At 67.9% G+C, this 11,309-nt stretch overlaps 1 protein-coding gene across 1 annotated transcript in view; it reads left to right on the top strand.

The window, feature by feature from the left end:
• Nucleotides 1-208: 208 nt before the first annotated feature.
• Nucleotides 209-11,309, top strand: part of BAHCC1 (BAH domain and coiled-coil containing 1) — a 21,320-nt gene continuing 10,219 nt past the window's right edge. Inside the window, 10 exon segments of the mRNA XM_077756435.1 lie at nt 209-383; nt 3,302-4,562; nt 4,564-5,027; nt 5,324-5,432; nt 5,719-5,841; nt 5,843-5,988; nt 6,231-6,433; nt 6,529-6,859; nt 7,787-8,611; nt 11,233-11,308. Coding sequence (XP_077612561.1) covers nt 209-383; nt 3,302-4,562; nt 4,564-5,027; nt 5,324-5,432; nt 5,719-5,841; nt 5,843-5,988; nt 6,231-6,433; nt 6,529-6,859; nt 7,787-8,611; nt 11,233-11,308 — 3,713 coding nt within the window.

Raw genomic sequence — 11,309 nt, forward strand, 5'->3', positions numbered from 1 at the left:
GAGGGACGCAGGCACCCTCCCCCACCTGCCTCTCTCCCAGCCCATCAGCAATTCAATTTGTGCCGCACCAGAGGGATGGTGTTAGTCGAGTCAGAGTTAATATGATGTATTGATGGGTTGATTTCCCACCGGCGGGCTGTACACCAGGCTCTGCGGGGCGCCGCTCCCGGGCCACCCACCGCTTCTCACCTCCCTGGGGTCGGGGCGCATGCGGGCCGGGGCCTGGGGTGCCTCTGCAGCCAGTCTCCTTGCTCCTCTAGCTCCAGGGTACCCCAGATTTTCGGGGAGTCTGGCATCCACCTTCCTACCCATGAGCCACTTGGATCACCATGGAAACAGCAATGTTCTCTATGGGCAACATCGTTTCTATGGAACCCAAAAAGGCAAGTGCTGGCTTGGGGCCTCGCTGGGGTCTGGGGTGCAGGGCGTCAGGGAGGGTGGGGCCAGGTGGGGCCAGGGGGCTTCTGGAACATCAGGTGAAGGCGGCCAGCCCGGGCAGACCCTCCTGTCTGGGTTTCAGGCCACGGCGGGGTAGAGACCCAGGAGAGTAAGCCTGCTTCTCTGGCTTCTGGAGGATTTAACCTCTTAGGACCATGGCCAAGGTCATGTGCTAGGGTCAGGGGCGCACTCTGAAGACACAGCCATGCTGTCTGGACGTCTCAGGCTCTGGTGGAGGCATCCCAAATTACTGAAGCCCCTAGGGGACAGCGCCTCACCCCTCATCACCCAGCCTTGCCCTGTCCTGTCCCCCACCACCCTGGCAGCTCAGAGGAAGGATGCCCTTTGGGCGGGCGGGGGTGGGGAGGCCCCTAGAAGCCTGCACTTCCTGCCTCACCGAGCCGCATACCAGGGCCTGTGGTCAGACAGAGGCTGCATGCTGTGTTGGGGTGTCAGTGTGTCCCAGCAGGCAGCGGAGGGGCCCTCACTCCATCGGCAGGAGGGGCCCCCCAAGGAGGTGTCTCTGGAGAGAGGACCCCAAGGTCAGGGCTTGGCTGATGAGAGGGCGGGGCTGCAGGGAGGGTGTGTGTGCGTGCACATGTGCCCTCTCGTACATGCACACACACTCTCCCATGCAAAAGCCCGACCTCCAGGGCGTGGATCCCATCAGGGAGCCCACAGGAGATGTGGCCGCTGGGGGAGGGGCCGGAGCCCTGAGTGCCCCGTCTCCAGGTTTTTCCTCGATGGGGGTGACACCTCATTTGCATTTCAGAAAGGTCTCTCTGGGGTGGTGCCAGGAGATGGGCAGGGAGACTGTTGGGTTCCTTGCCATGTTTCAGATGACGAGTGATAATAGACTTGAATCGGGGCGTGGGGCCCCACTGGGGGTGTGGAGGGGACACGCGGGTCAGGAGGTCCTAGGTGACCCCCGTTCACGGCCAGGCTGTGGGAGGGGGAGCGCCTGTGGGAAAGCAGCTCGGGGGGGAGGGGGAGGCCGTCCTCCGCACAGGGGCTTTCACAGGGGCTTTCCCAGGGGCACCCAGGAGGTGGTGCGACACACGTGGCGGGGGGCAGGTTGGGCGGGCCCAGGGAGAGGGGCCGCCCTGGGTGAGGACAGACGCAGCTCTGGGGCCTCAGGAGCCCTCAGCCTGGGGCCCCCCAAGCACCCAGCAGGGTCTGGGCGACAGACAGGACACCGGGCTGGGTTTCAGGACCTAGCAGTTCAATCAGAGTGTGCCAAAGGGGGCCTCAGGGAAGGAAGGGGCCCCAGCGAGGTGACCCCCGGTGAGGCGGTTTTGGGGTNTGAGGTCCGGAAAGCCTTGGCCTTGACCCAGCTGAGGACGGGCTGGCTGAGATTGATGCGGGTGAGATTGTGCCTGTGACGGGGCCAGGAAAGCACCCCCCACCCTGCCCCAGGAGATGGGTAGGTGCGGGGTGCTCCCCAGAAACCAAGTTTCCCTCCGTCGGGCCATGTGCTCTGCTACCCAGAGGACAGCCCCCACTGGCCCCGGGCAGGGTCCCCCAAACTCTCACGTGTGCAGCCATTTTGACAGCGTTGGTCAGGGGTGACCCCGAGCCCAGAGCTGCCCTTCCAGCAGTGGGGCGCTGGTGGTCTCTCAGCTTTCGGTGCTGTGCTGGAGCCCCATCCAAGACCGTTTTGGTTTTGGAAATCAAACTAAGTAGGTTTCACCCAGGCTGCCCTGTTCCCCCTTGTTTTAATTAGCAGGAAATTGACAAGGAACTAATGTGCGTGAGGACAGTTTTACAAGTGCCAAAGGTTTCTTTGTTCCCCCTTGTCTGCCCCTCTGGGCACCCCAGGTCCGCAGAGACAGGAGCCCGGCTTTGGGAGCAGCGGGTGTCCCCAGGGCCAGCCGGGGGACCCACATAGAGAGCATGGGCCCAGGCTGGACAGCAGGCTGTGGCCCAGCACAGGGAGCAGGGGTTCACCGCCACCTGCCACCCACCACTGGCCTTGATGGGCCCAGAGCTGCGGGGGCTGCGGGCTGCGAGCATTTCCTCTTCTCCCTTCAAACACCCCCGGAGTCCGCAGGCTGGGGCGCCCACAGTTAACACGCAGAGAGGGGCTGGGGGCCTGCCAGGGTGTTCAGGAGGTGGGTGAGCGGGGTCCTTCAGCCCCAGCCCATCCTCAGACTCGGCCTCACTCCCTCCTGGGGTCTGAGCACCTACAGGGACCTAGTCAGGGCCGCGCACTTCGCAGCCCACGGTGCACGGCCCCGCCAGCGGCGGCCGGGTGTCCGGGCACAGCCAGCTGTGTGGTGGCCGCATCCCGACCCACGCTGTGTGTGCCACCGTCCACTTAGCCAACCCGCTCTGTGAGTCAGCACCCTCCCCAGCGTTAAAGGTTCTGATGGCCGTTTGTAAGGCCGCCCCGGTTCACGGTCCCCTGGTGGCATTGCGGGGCGGGGGAGATGCCTGTGGCCCCATAGCCCCTCCACCCGCCCCTGCCCTCCCTGCACTAATCCCCGTGGGCGCTGGGCAGGGCAGGGGCCCCTGGCCATTCACGAGTCCCATCTCCTGGGGAGCTGAACTCGAGTCCCAGCCTTCCTAGGGAGAGGAAGTTGGTGTTTACTGGGGCCAGAACTTTGGGGCACTGAAGTTCTGGAGACGGACGGTGGTGGCGTCTGCGCAGCACCGAGAATTGCGCGGTGCCAGCCAACAGCGCACTTAGGGTTGAAGAGGTAGACTTGACATGGCGTCTCTTTTGCAACCTGAAACCTTCTCAGATGGCGCCCCGGGTCACTGCCTGCTGCTGGGGCGGGGGGTCTCCCGGAGCCCGTGTCCTGGGGAGTCTGACCTCCGGCCCCTGCCCTCCCGGTGACCTCACGGTTCTCTCGGCACGCAGATAACTTCTACCTGCGCAACCTGCCCCCCCAGCCTGCCCTCCTGCCCGCCAACCACAACTTCCCCGGCGTGGCCCGGGCCGCCCCCGGCCACCCCATCAGCTCCTGCAGCCGCGACCGAGGCGAGGCTGGCCCCCTGCAGAAGGGAGCCAAGGAGTTCGACCGCTTCCTCATGGGCAGAGAGCAGGGCAGAGAGAAGGCCGGCAAGGCCGCGGAGGGCAAGGACAGGCCGGCCGCGGGCGAGGAGGACGGCAAGGAGCGGCACCAGCTGGTGCTGCCCGTGCCCGCGGGCGGCCACTGCAAGGACGGCGGGGGGCCCCGGGGGGCCTGCGGGGCCCCCCCCCAGCACCTCGCCTCCTGCCTGCTCAACACCAAGGTGCTCAACGGCGAGATGGGCAAGGCCTCGCTGGCCAGCTGCGCGGGGGGCGTGCTGGTGCGGCCGGGGGTGGGCGTCGTGGCCTCCGGACGCTGCGCCAAGGAGGCGGCGGGCCCCGCAGAGCCCGGGCCGGCCTTCAGCGAGTGCCTGGAGAGGCGGCAGATGCTGCACCACGCCGTGTCCTACACGGTGCCGTCTGGCCTGCCCGCCGGGCCGCCCCCGCCCCTCAGCACGGCCGCCGGCTCCTTCCCCTGCTTGCAGCTGCATGCGGGCCCCGACGGGCTGTGCCCGCTGCAGGACAAAGTCTCCCGGGACCTGAAGGCCAGCGGTCCCACCTTCGTGCCTTCCGTGGGACACCTGGCCGACAAGAGCCGCCCCTTCCAGGCAGCCGAGGCCTGCGCGGTGGCAGGTGAGAGCAAAGACCGGCACCTCGACGGCGCCCTGGCCCCTGAACACGCCGTGCCCTATGGGGTCTCCTACGCCCACCTGAAGGCCGAGGGCAAGGCCGAGCGGCGGCCTGGGGGCTTCGAGGCGGCTCTCAACCCCCGGCTAAAGGGCCTGGAGTATCTCAACAGCACAGGCCCCGAGACCCCCTTCTCCGGGCTCCCCAAAGGTGGTCTGGACAAAAGTGGCTACTTTGAGCTGCCTGCCCACTCACAGGACTGTGCCCGGCCGAGTCCCCAGGACCCGCTGGGCGGGAAGGTCGCCCAGGCCTGCTGCACTTTAGATAAGGCCGCCGGCAAGGAGGCCCCCTCCGGTCCCCCTGGGGCCCAGAAGGTGGCCCGGATCCGGCACCAGCAGCACTTGGTGACGCCCGAGGTGGAGCCGGGGGGCGGTGGGGCTGAGGCCAAGCGCAAGTCCCTGGAGCTGGCCTCTCTGGGCTACGGCGGGNCAGAGCGCCGCCATGGCCGTTGGCGAGGAGCACAGGGGCGGCGCCTACCCGGACCCCTTCGGCGGCAGCCTGCAGCAGGCCGCCCGCCTGCCCCCGGACCTGCCTGCCCCGCCGGACGAGGTCTCGGCCATGAAGAACCTGCTCAAGTACAGCAACCAAGCGCTGGTCGTCGGCCAGAAGGCACCCTTCGTGGGCCTGGGCGGCCTCAAGGCCAGCTGCGCCCAGCAGGATGTGAAGTTCCCGGCCTCCAAAGGCCCAGCCCAGGCCCCGGGCGAGGCAGAGAGGCCCGACTGTGCCCGAAGCCGGGAGCACGACACCCCACACAGTGACGCGGAAGTGAGGCAGCCTCCCGTGGGCATCGCAGTGGCCTTGTCCCGGCAGAAGGACACGGTGAGCCGGCCCGAGACAGCCTACAGCACCAACACCGGGCGGCAGGGCCGGGCAGCCCCTGCCTTCAAAGGTAGGCCCCTGCGCAGGGGGGAGGCAGGGAGCTCACAAGGGGCAGGCCCTGGACCCGGCCGCCGTCCCCTCCCCACGTCTGCTGTCCCGTCCCTCGCAGGGCTGACTGGCCCGCCCCCATCCCTCGAAGCCACAGGCTCCCCACACCTGCCTTCGGCAGAACCCCCGAGGCCCGCACAGCGGGAGACCCTCCCTTGGTCTGTCAGCCCCCTCGGCTCGAAGCAGGTTCCCCACTTGAGCATCTGGCTCCCCGGCCACCCCAACCCCCGTCCCTTCTGCCACGTCTGACCCATGCAGCAGGCGGTGGGCCCCGCTCCGCCCACGCGCTGGACCTGGAGGCGGAGGAGGAAAGGGCACGCCTGTCCGAGGACCGCCTGGGGCTCGCCGGCCGGGAGCTCCTGCTGCAGTGAGCACAGGGGTTTCGGCCTTCGGGGAGGGGGGACGTCAGGCTTTGGGGCAGGTCTGCCCACCCCCTGCCCCGAGGTTCGCCAGGGTGTCTGCCCCTGGCAAGGGGAGCTCTGCAGGCTTTTCCCTCCACTGTTGGGCCCACTGCTAGGGTAGAGGCTGGAGTGGGGGCCCCGGGACCCTCTGAGCCCCCCTCCCTCCAAGGTTGACGTCTCCAGCATGGGTGGGAGCGGTGGGCGGGTGGCCAGACGGCTGTGCTGAGCCCCCGCCACCCTCGTGATGCACAGGGACAAGGACCGCCTGGAGTTCTCCCGGGTCCACGCGCCGAGCGGCTGCCCCGGAGACCTGGCCCCTCATCTCATGATCACCAGCGGCTCCTCGCTGCCCAGCTGCCTGCTGGGCGGGGACCCGNGCGCTGCACCAGAACCTGCCCCCCGGCTTCGCCGCCTCCGTGCCCGGCTCCATGCCCTCCGTCTTCCCCCTCTCCCAGGACAGCCCCGCACAGCTCGTCATTCTGCCCTCGGAGCCCACCCCCCACACAGCCCCTCACGCGCTTGGTAAGAGCCTCCCGGGCAGACTGTTTGCATGGTGGGGGGGGGGTCGGAAGTGGGTCTGAAGAAAGGAGCAGCCCACATGGCGGTTGGGCGGTGAGACAGGACCCCGGCCGTAGCCCAGGCCCAGAAAGCAGGTGCGAGGCAAGTGAGGGGCAGGGGCGGGGCCAGCTCAGGAGGCCGGGGACACAGCGCTGCACCCCACCCTGGCCGCGCCTGTCTGACGGCTCCTCTGGCCCTCCCCACAGCTGACGTCATGGACCAGGCCTCACTGTGGCCCCCCATGTACGGGGGCCGGGGCCCCGCCTCCCACGTGCAGCACCCCGGCCAGCTCCCCGTGTACTCGCGGCCCCAGCTCCTGCGCCAGCAGGAGCTCTATGCCCTCCAGCAGCAGCAGCAGCAGCAGCAGCAGCAGCAGCAGCAGCAGCAGCAGCGGGCGGCCCCCGTCCAGGTACCCGCCCCAGGCCACACCCAGCTGGGACCCCGCGATGCCCTGAGCTGGGGGGAGGGTGTCCAGCCGGCTGAACCTCTCCCTCCCCCTCGCAGCGGAAGTCCGAGGACCACCACCTGGAGCAGGAGGAACCCACCCAGGAGAAGACCCTGAAGCCCACCCACAAGCCAGTTGCCTTAACCCCCACAGCCAAGGGCACCCCCTCACCTGCCACCATAGGCCCTGCCAAGCTGTCCCCGTGCTGCCACTCGCCTGCCCCGAAGCCCCCCGCCGGCTGCCCCACACCGCCACCGCGTCCCGGCGCCTCGTGCACTTTATCCGTCCACCCCTCGGGCAGCCCTGGGCCCGGCTCCAAGCTGCCCAGCTCCGAGGACAAGAGCGGGGAGCCCCGGCCGTCCAGAGCCGACCCGACCACGCTGGAACCAGGTGAGGGTGGGCAGCGCTGGCCTGACCTTGGTTCGCCCCCTTCCACTCTGGGGCTTCTCTCCACTTCTGAATGGAGGGGGCTGCCTGGTCTGGCACTTGCAAAGGCCGCCGGGGAGGGCCCGGGGCACTATCGCTTGTCCTTCCCTGTCCACAGTCCCGACGACCCATGGCGTGAGCACTGAGGGGCCCCACCGCCGCCTCCCCAGCTCCTGGCAGGCGGGGCGGGATGAGGGCTGGGCTCAGGGGGCCAGCAGGGGGCGCTACGGACAGCGAAGGGCCTGGGCACAGCCGCGGGACGGCCCCCGGCTCCCCTCCTGGCTCTGGCTCTGGGTCTCGGCGAAGCGGGGGAGGGAGCTCCTCCTGTGCCGTCTGGGCCCCTGCGGCCCCCCGCCCGCCTGCCGCTCCCCCTCAACAAGGTGGCACGTTTACGCACAAACCCGCGTGGCAGACTCAAACCGCCCCGATCCCACAGTGAGGAGACTGAGCCAACAGAGGTCGTGCTTTTGGTTTTGGGGGGTTTGGGGTTTTAGGGAGCGGTTGCTAGGTTTTTCTTAGTTTTGTTTGTTTGTTTGTTTTTAATGCAGTTAATGGGGCCATGCCTCCGACAGGCTGCCGGCTCGTTCTGGTTCTGGGAAAGCCCTGGTTCCAGTGTCTTGTTTTAAACCACCCCCTTCTGGTTAGCCACACCAGAGCGTCCTGGGCTGGGGGCCTGGGGGCCTGGGGGCCCCGGCTCCAGGGACCTTCTCTCCTGCCCTCAGGTGCTCCCCTCAGTGTGACGTCTTCCCATCCCATTTCCAAGGCAGAGGGCAGGCTGGGGACCCTCCTCCCAGCTGGGAGTCCGGGATCGGAGGCCACCCTCTCCACATCTGTAACAGGGCCACCCGTGCTCTCGGCTGCCCTCTCCTGACGACGCTCTCTCTTCCGCAGACCTGCCTCCCGGATTCCCACGCCCTGTGGCCAGCTCGGGCTTCTCCCTGTCCCCCAGCGTGCACACTCCGGACCTCTCGGACCCCAAAACTATGCAAACTGCAGCCCCCAGGGTCCAGCCTGAGCCAGCGAGGACGTTGTTACCCAGGGAGCTGCACCCCCGAAGCCCTCAGAGCCCACAGGAGCCGGGGCTGCCCTCGGGGGCCAGGGAGGCCACCCAGGACCTTGCTGCCACCCCCGACCCTGCCGAGCGGGGACCCCTGGGGAAGGCAGCAGACCGTAGCCCGCTGGAGGGGCTTCGAGAACTGCGATGTGGGGCCCTCCTCGAGGGAGGGGCCCCTGAGGCCGTCGGCCAGGCTCATTCTACTCAGGGAGGGGCTACAGAGGAGGGGGCTGCGGCGGAGAGGGGGTCGGAGGTGGGGCCGGGGCCCTCATCAGGGGCCAGCGCCACAGCCCCGCAGGTGCCCGGGAGCCCCGGTGCCCTCAGTGAGGCTGGGCTGGGCAATCGGCAGGCCCCCAGGGAAGCGAAGCCGGAGGAGGGGGCTGAGGGTGGGGAGGACAGGCTGGAGGAGGAGGGCCGGGGACCAGCTTCCAAGAACAGCCACCTGCCCAGGGCACCCCTGGGCCTGGATGCCCTGGTGGCAGCCACCATCGACCTGGGGGACCTGCCAGCTGTCAGCCCGCTGGACCCGCAGCCTGCTGCTGCGCCGGGGCCCCCGCACACAGCCCCCTCGCCCTGTAGCTCAGGGACTCACGGAATCGCCCTGCTCAGTGAGCTGGCTGACCTGGAGATGCAGCAGCAGAGGAGGGGCCCCGCCTTGCGAGGTAAGCACCGCCCTGTGCACACCGGGCCCCTGAGGCTGGAGGCTGCACCCTGACCATGGCTTCAGAGGGACAGCGTCCGGGTCAGCACCTGTTGCTGCAGTGTCCACGGCCCCCTGTGGGGGCCTCACAGTTGTCCCAATATGCTGTCCCCTGGTCACATACAAGGATGCCAAGACCCTTGGGGGGGTGAGGCCTGGGGCCTTGCAGCCAGGAAGGCAGAGGAAAGCTTGCTGGCATCGAGCCCCAGCCTCCTGCCGTCTCAGGCTGGGGGGCTCCTGGCCCGAGGCCTCCAGCTGGGACACATCGGCCCTTGCCTCCCAGGCCCAGGGGAAGTGGTCCGAGACTGACCACATGTCCCCCAAAATTTCACCAGGGCTGGGGGCTGGGGTGCCGGTCCTTCCTGTCCCTGGGCTGACCTGCGGGTTGAGATGCTTCTGGGCTCCCGGCCCCCAGAGGGGCCCTAGGGTGCGGGCATGGGGCCCGGTGCCACCCCACGGTGAGCCCTGGACTGGAGCCCGAGAGCACCCCACGCAGGCCGGCCCTGCTCCCCCAGCGCTCTGCTGGGACACCCCCCTCGCTGCCGGAGCAGCACCCTGAAGGGGCCCCCAAGGAAACCTTCACGGGGAGCCCCCCAGCAGGCATCGCGCGCGCCGGTGTTTATAGACAGAGCCCAACAAAGTCCTCTCGGTTGCCCGCTTGTTTTCCTGATGCACGAAGCCCTCTGCTGCTGGCCACGGGCGCCTTTTGTGCTATTTGGAGATAAAGCAAATGTTCTCGTAAAGTTAATTTCCCCAGAGGCCTCCGTGTCACTCCTCCTGTCCACCTAGACGGGCCCACCGCTCTGCCAAGGGCGGTTTGCCAGGGAGCACCCCCTCGTGGGCGTCCAGCTGGACCCTGGGGGCCTAAATTAGGGCTCTGGGCTGTAGGGTGACGGCAGGGCGGGGGGGGAAGCCCCAGGCAGGGCCTGTGCTGCCCGGACCCACCACGTGAGCGTGGCTGGCACGAGAGCGCCGAGCGGATGCCGGGCCCAGGGTGTGTGGCCACCCAGTCTGTGCATGTGAATGCCGGCTGGAGCGCGGCCCATTCATTGAAGGAACGCTCACGTGGAGGCCACGTGAGTCCCGTGTGGGCGGTGCAGCTGCGGCCCAGGCCGGGGCCTCAGTCACTGGGTGTGTGGACTGAGGGAGCTGCATGGCNNNNCTGCCTCTCTCTCCACAGCCCCACAGCCCCCAAGGCTGCAAAGCCTTGCAGGGTGTTTGAAGCCAGAAGAGCCCTTCCCCTCTCATCTCCCCACACCCCACGACCCCTCCCCAGGCTCACCCACAGGGATTGCGCCGGCTCAGCGGGGGGACCGGGGCCAGCCGGGCGGCAGGGGGCCGCGGGGGCCGCTCAGCGACCACGGTGACCACAACCGATAGGACAGCACGTGGCACTCGTAGCTGAAGCAGGGCTTCCACACCGCCCTGCCCTGACTGCTGGGGGGAAGAGCAGCCCACGGCCTGGGAAGAGAGACCCCCTTAGCCTCCCCCTCCCTCCCGCTCCCAGGCCACCCGACACAGCCTTCCGTGGCCTCAGCTCAGAACTGGCCACCAGAGGTTGCGGCTCCCGGCACCTGCCCCGTCGCTGAGGCCGGCTCACCCTGGTGGCCGCGTGACCTTTACCCCCTTTGCTGTGAACGAGTGTTTCGCTGCTGGGAACCAGTTCGCCCTGCCTCTTCGCGCACTGTGTCTGCGCATCCGTCGTTTGTCGCTGGGACCCGTGGCTTCGTACTCTGGCCGGTTGCAACCTGCCGCTCTCGCTAGTTAACTGGATGACGAGTTGTGTCAGATTCGGCCCCTGCGGCTGGCCCATGTGCACACAGACGTGTCCCTGTCATTTTCTGAGCACCTCCTGTGTCCCTGGCTCACCACACACCGCCCCTGCCCCTGCGAACAGCCATTTCTCCGAGGAGCCTGGTTCCTTTCCTGGGAGGTGGAATTAGAAGCCAAGTTCAGGGTGTTCGATGTGCTCATTGCCACTGGGCAATGCTCCCCGGCCACCTCGGAGGGCAGAGCCGTATGTTCTGAAAATCACAACTGCCCACTGACGGCCTCAGCCCCAGCATCCCGTCGGACCCCGCGGGGCTCCTGGCCAGCTCCCCTTCCCTGGCTGGGGCTCCTCAGGGATCAGCCTGCCCTGTCCTCCGTCTCTCCACTCCAGGCCTCACCCCTGGATGGACACTGCCCTCCACTGGCTCAGCTCTGACCCTGCACTGGGCCGTTCTTCTCACCCCTCTTTTCATGCATATGGGAGGGGCGAGAAACGCACAGGCACTTTCTTTTTGAAGCCTGATAAGCCACGCGCCTATATAGACGGTTTGGGGAACCATCCCGTATGGCCTGGCCCGCAGCAGCCAAAGGGGACTTCTCCCCAGCCCGGAGCTGAGCAGGGTGCTCTGTGCCTGCCCCTGAGCAAACCTCGCTGTTCCCGGCCGCCTCACCCTGGTCCTTGGTCCCTGTGTCCCGGGAGCCGGGCACCCTGCAGGGTGGGGGCCGTTCTGAGATGCAGGCTGACAAGAGCCTCTTTGAGGGGCAGCGTCCGCCCGCCCCCCGCACGCACACTCCCTCTCGTGTCCCCCGCAGAGGAAGAGGATGTGCTGGCCTTCGACCTGCAGCGCCTGGCCACGCTGGCCTCCGCCTGCTCCCTGGTGGAGGCCGCG

The sequence above is a fragment of the Crocuta crocuta genome, unplaced genomic scaffold (assembly GCF_008692635.1).
Source record: "Crocuta crocuta isolate KB4526 unplaced genomic scaffold, BGI_CrCroc_1.0 scaffold50, whole genome shotgun sequence".
Taxonomy (NCBI): Eukaryota; Metazoa; Chordata; class Mammalia; order Carnivora; family Hyaenidae; genus Crocuta; species Crocuta crocuta.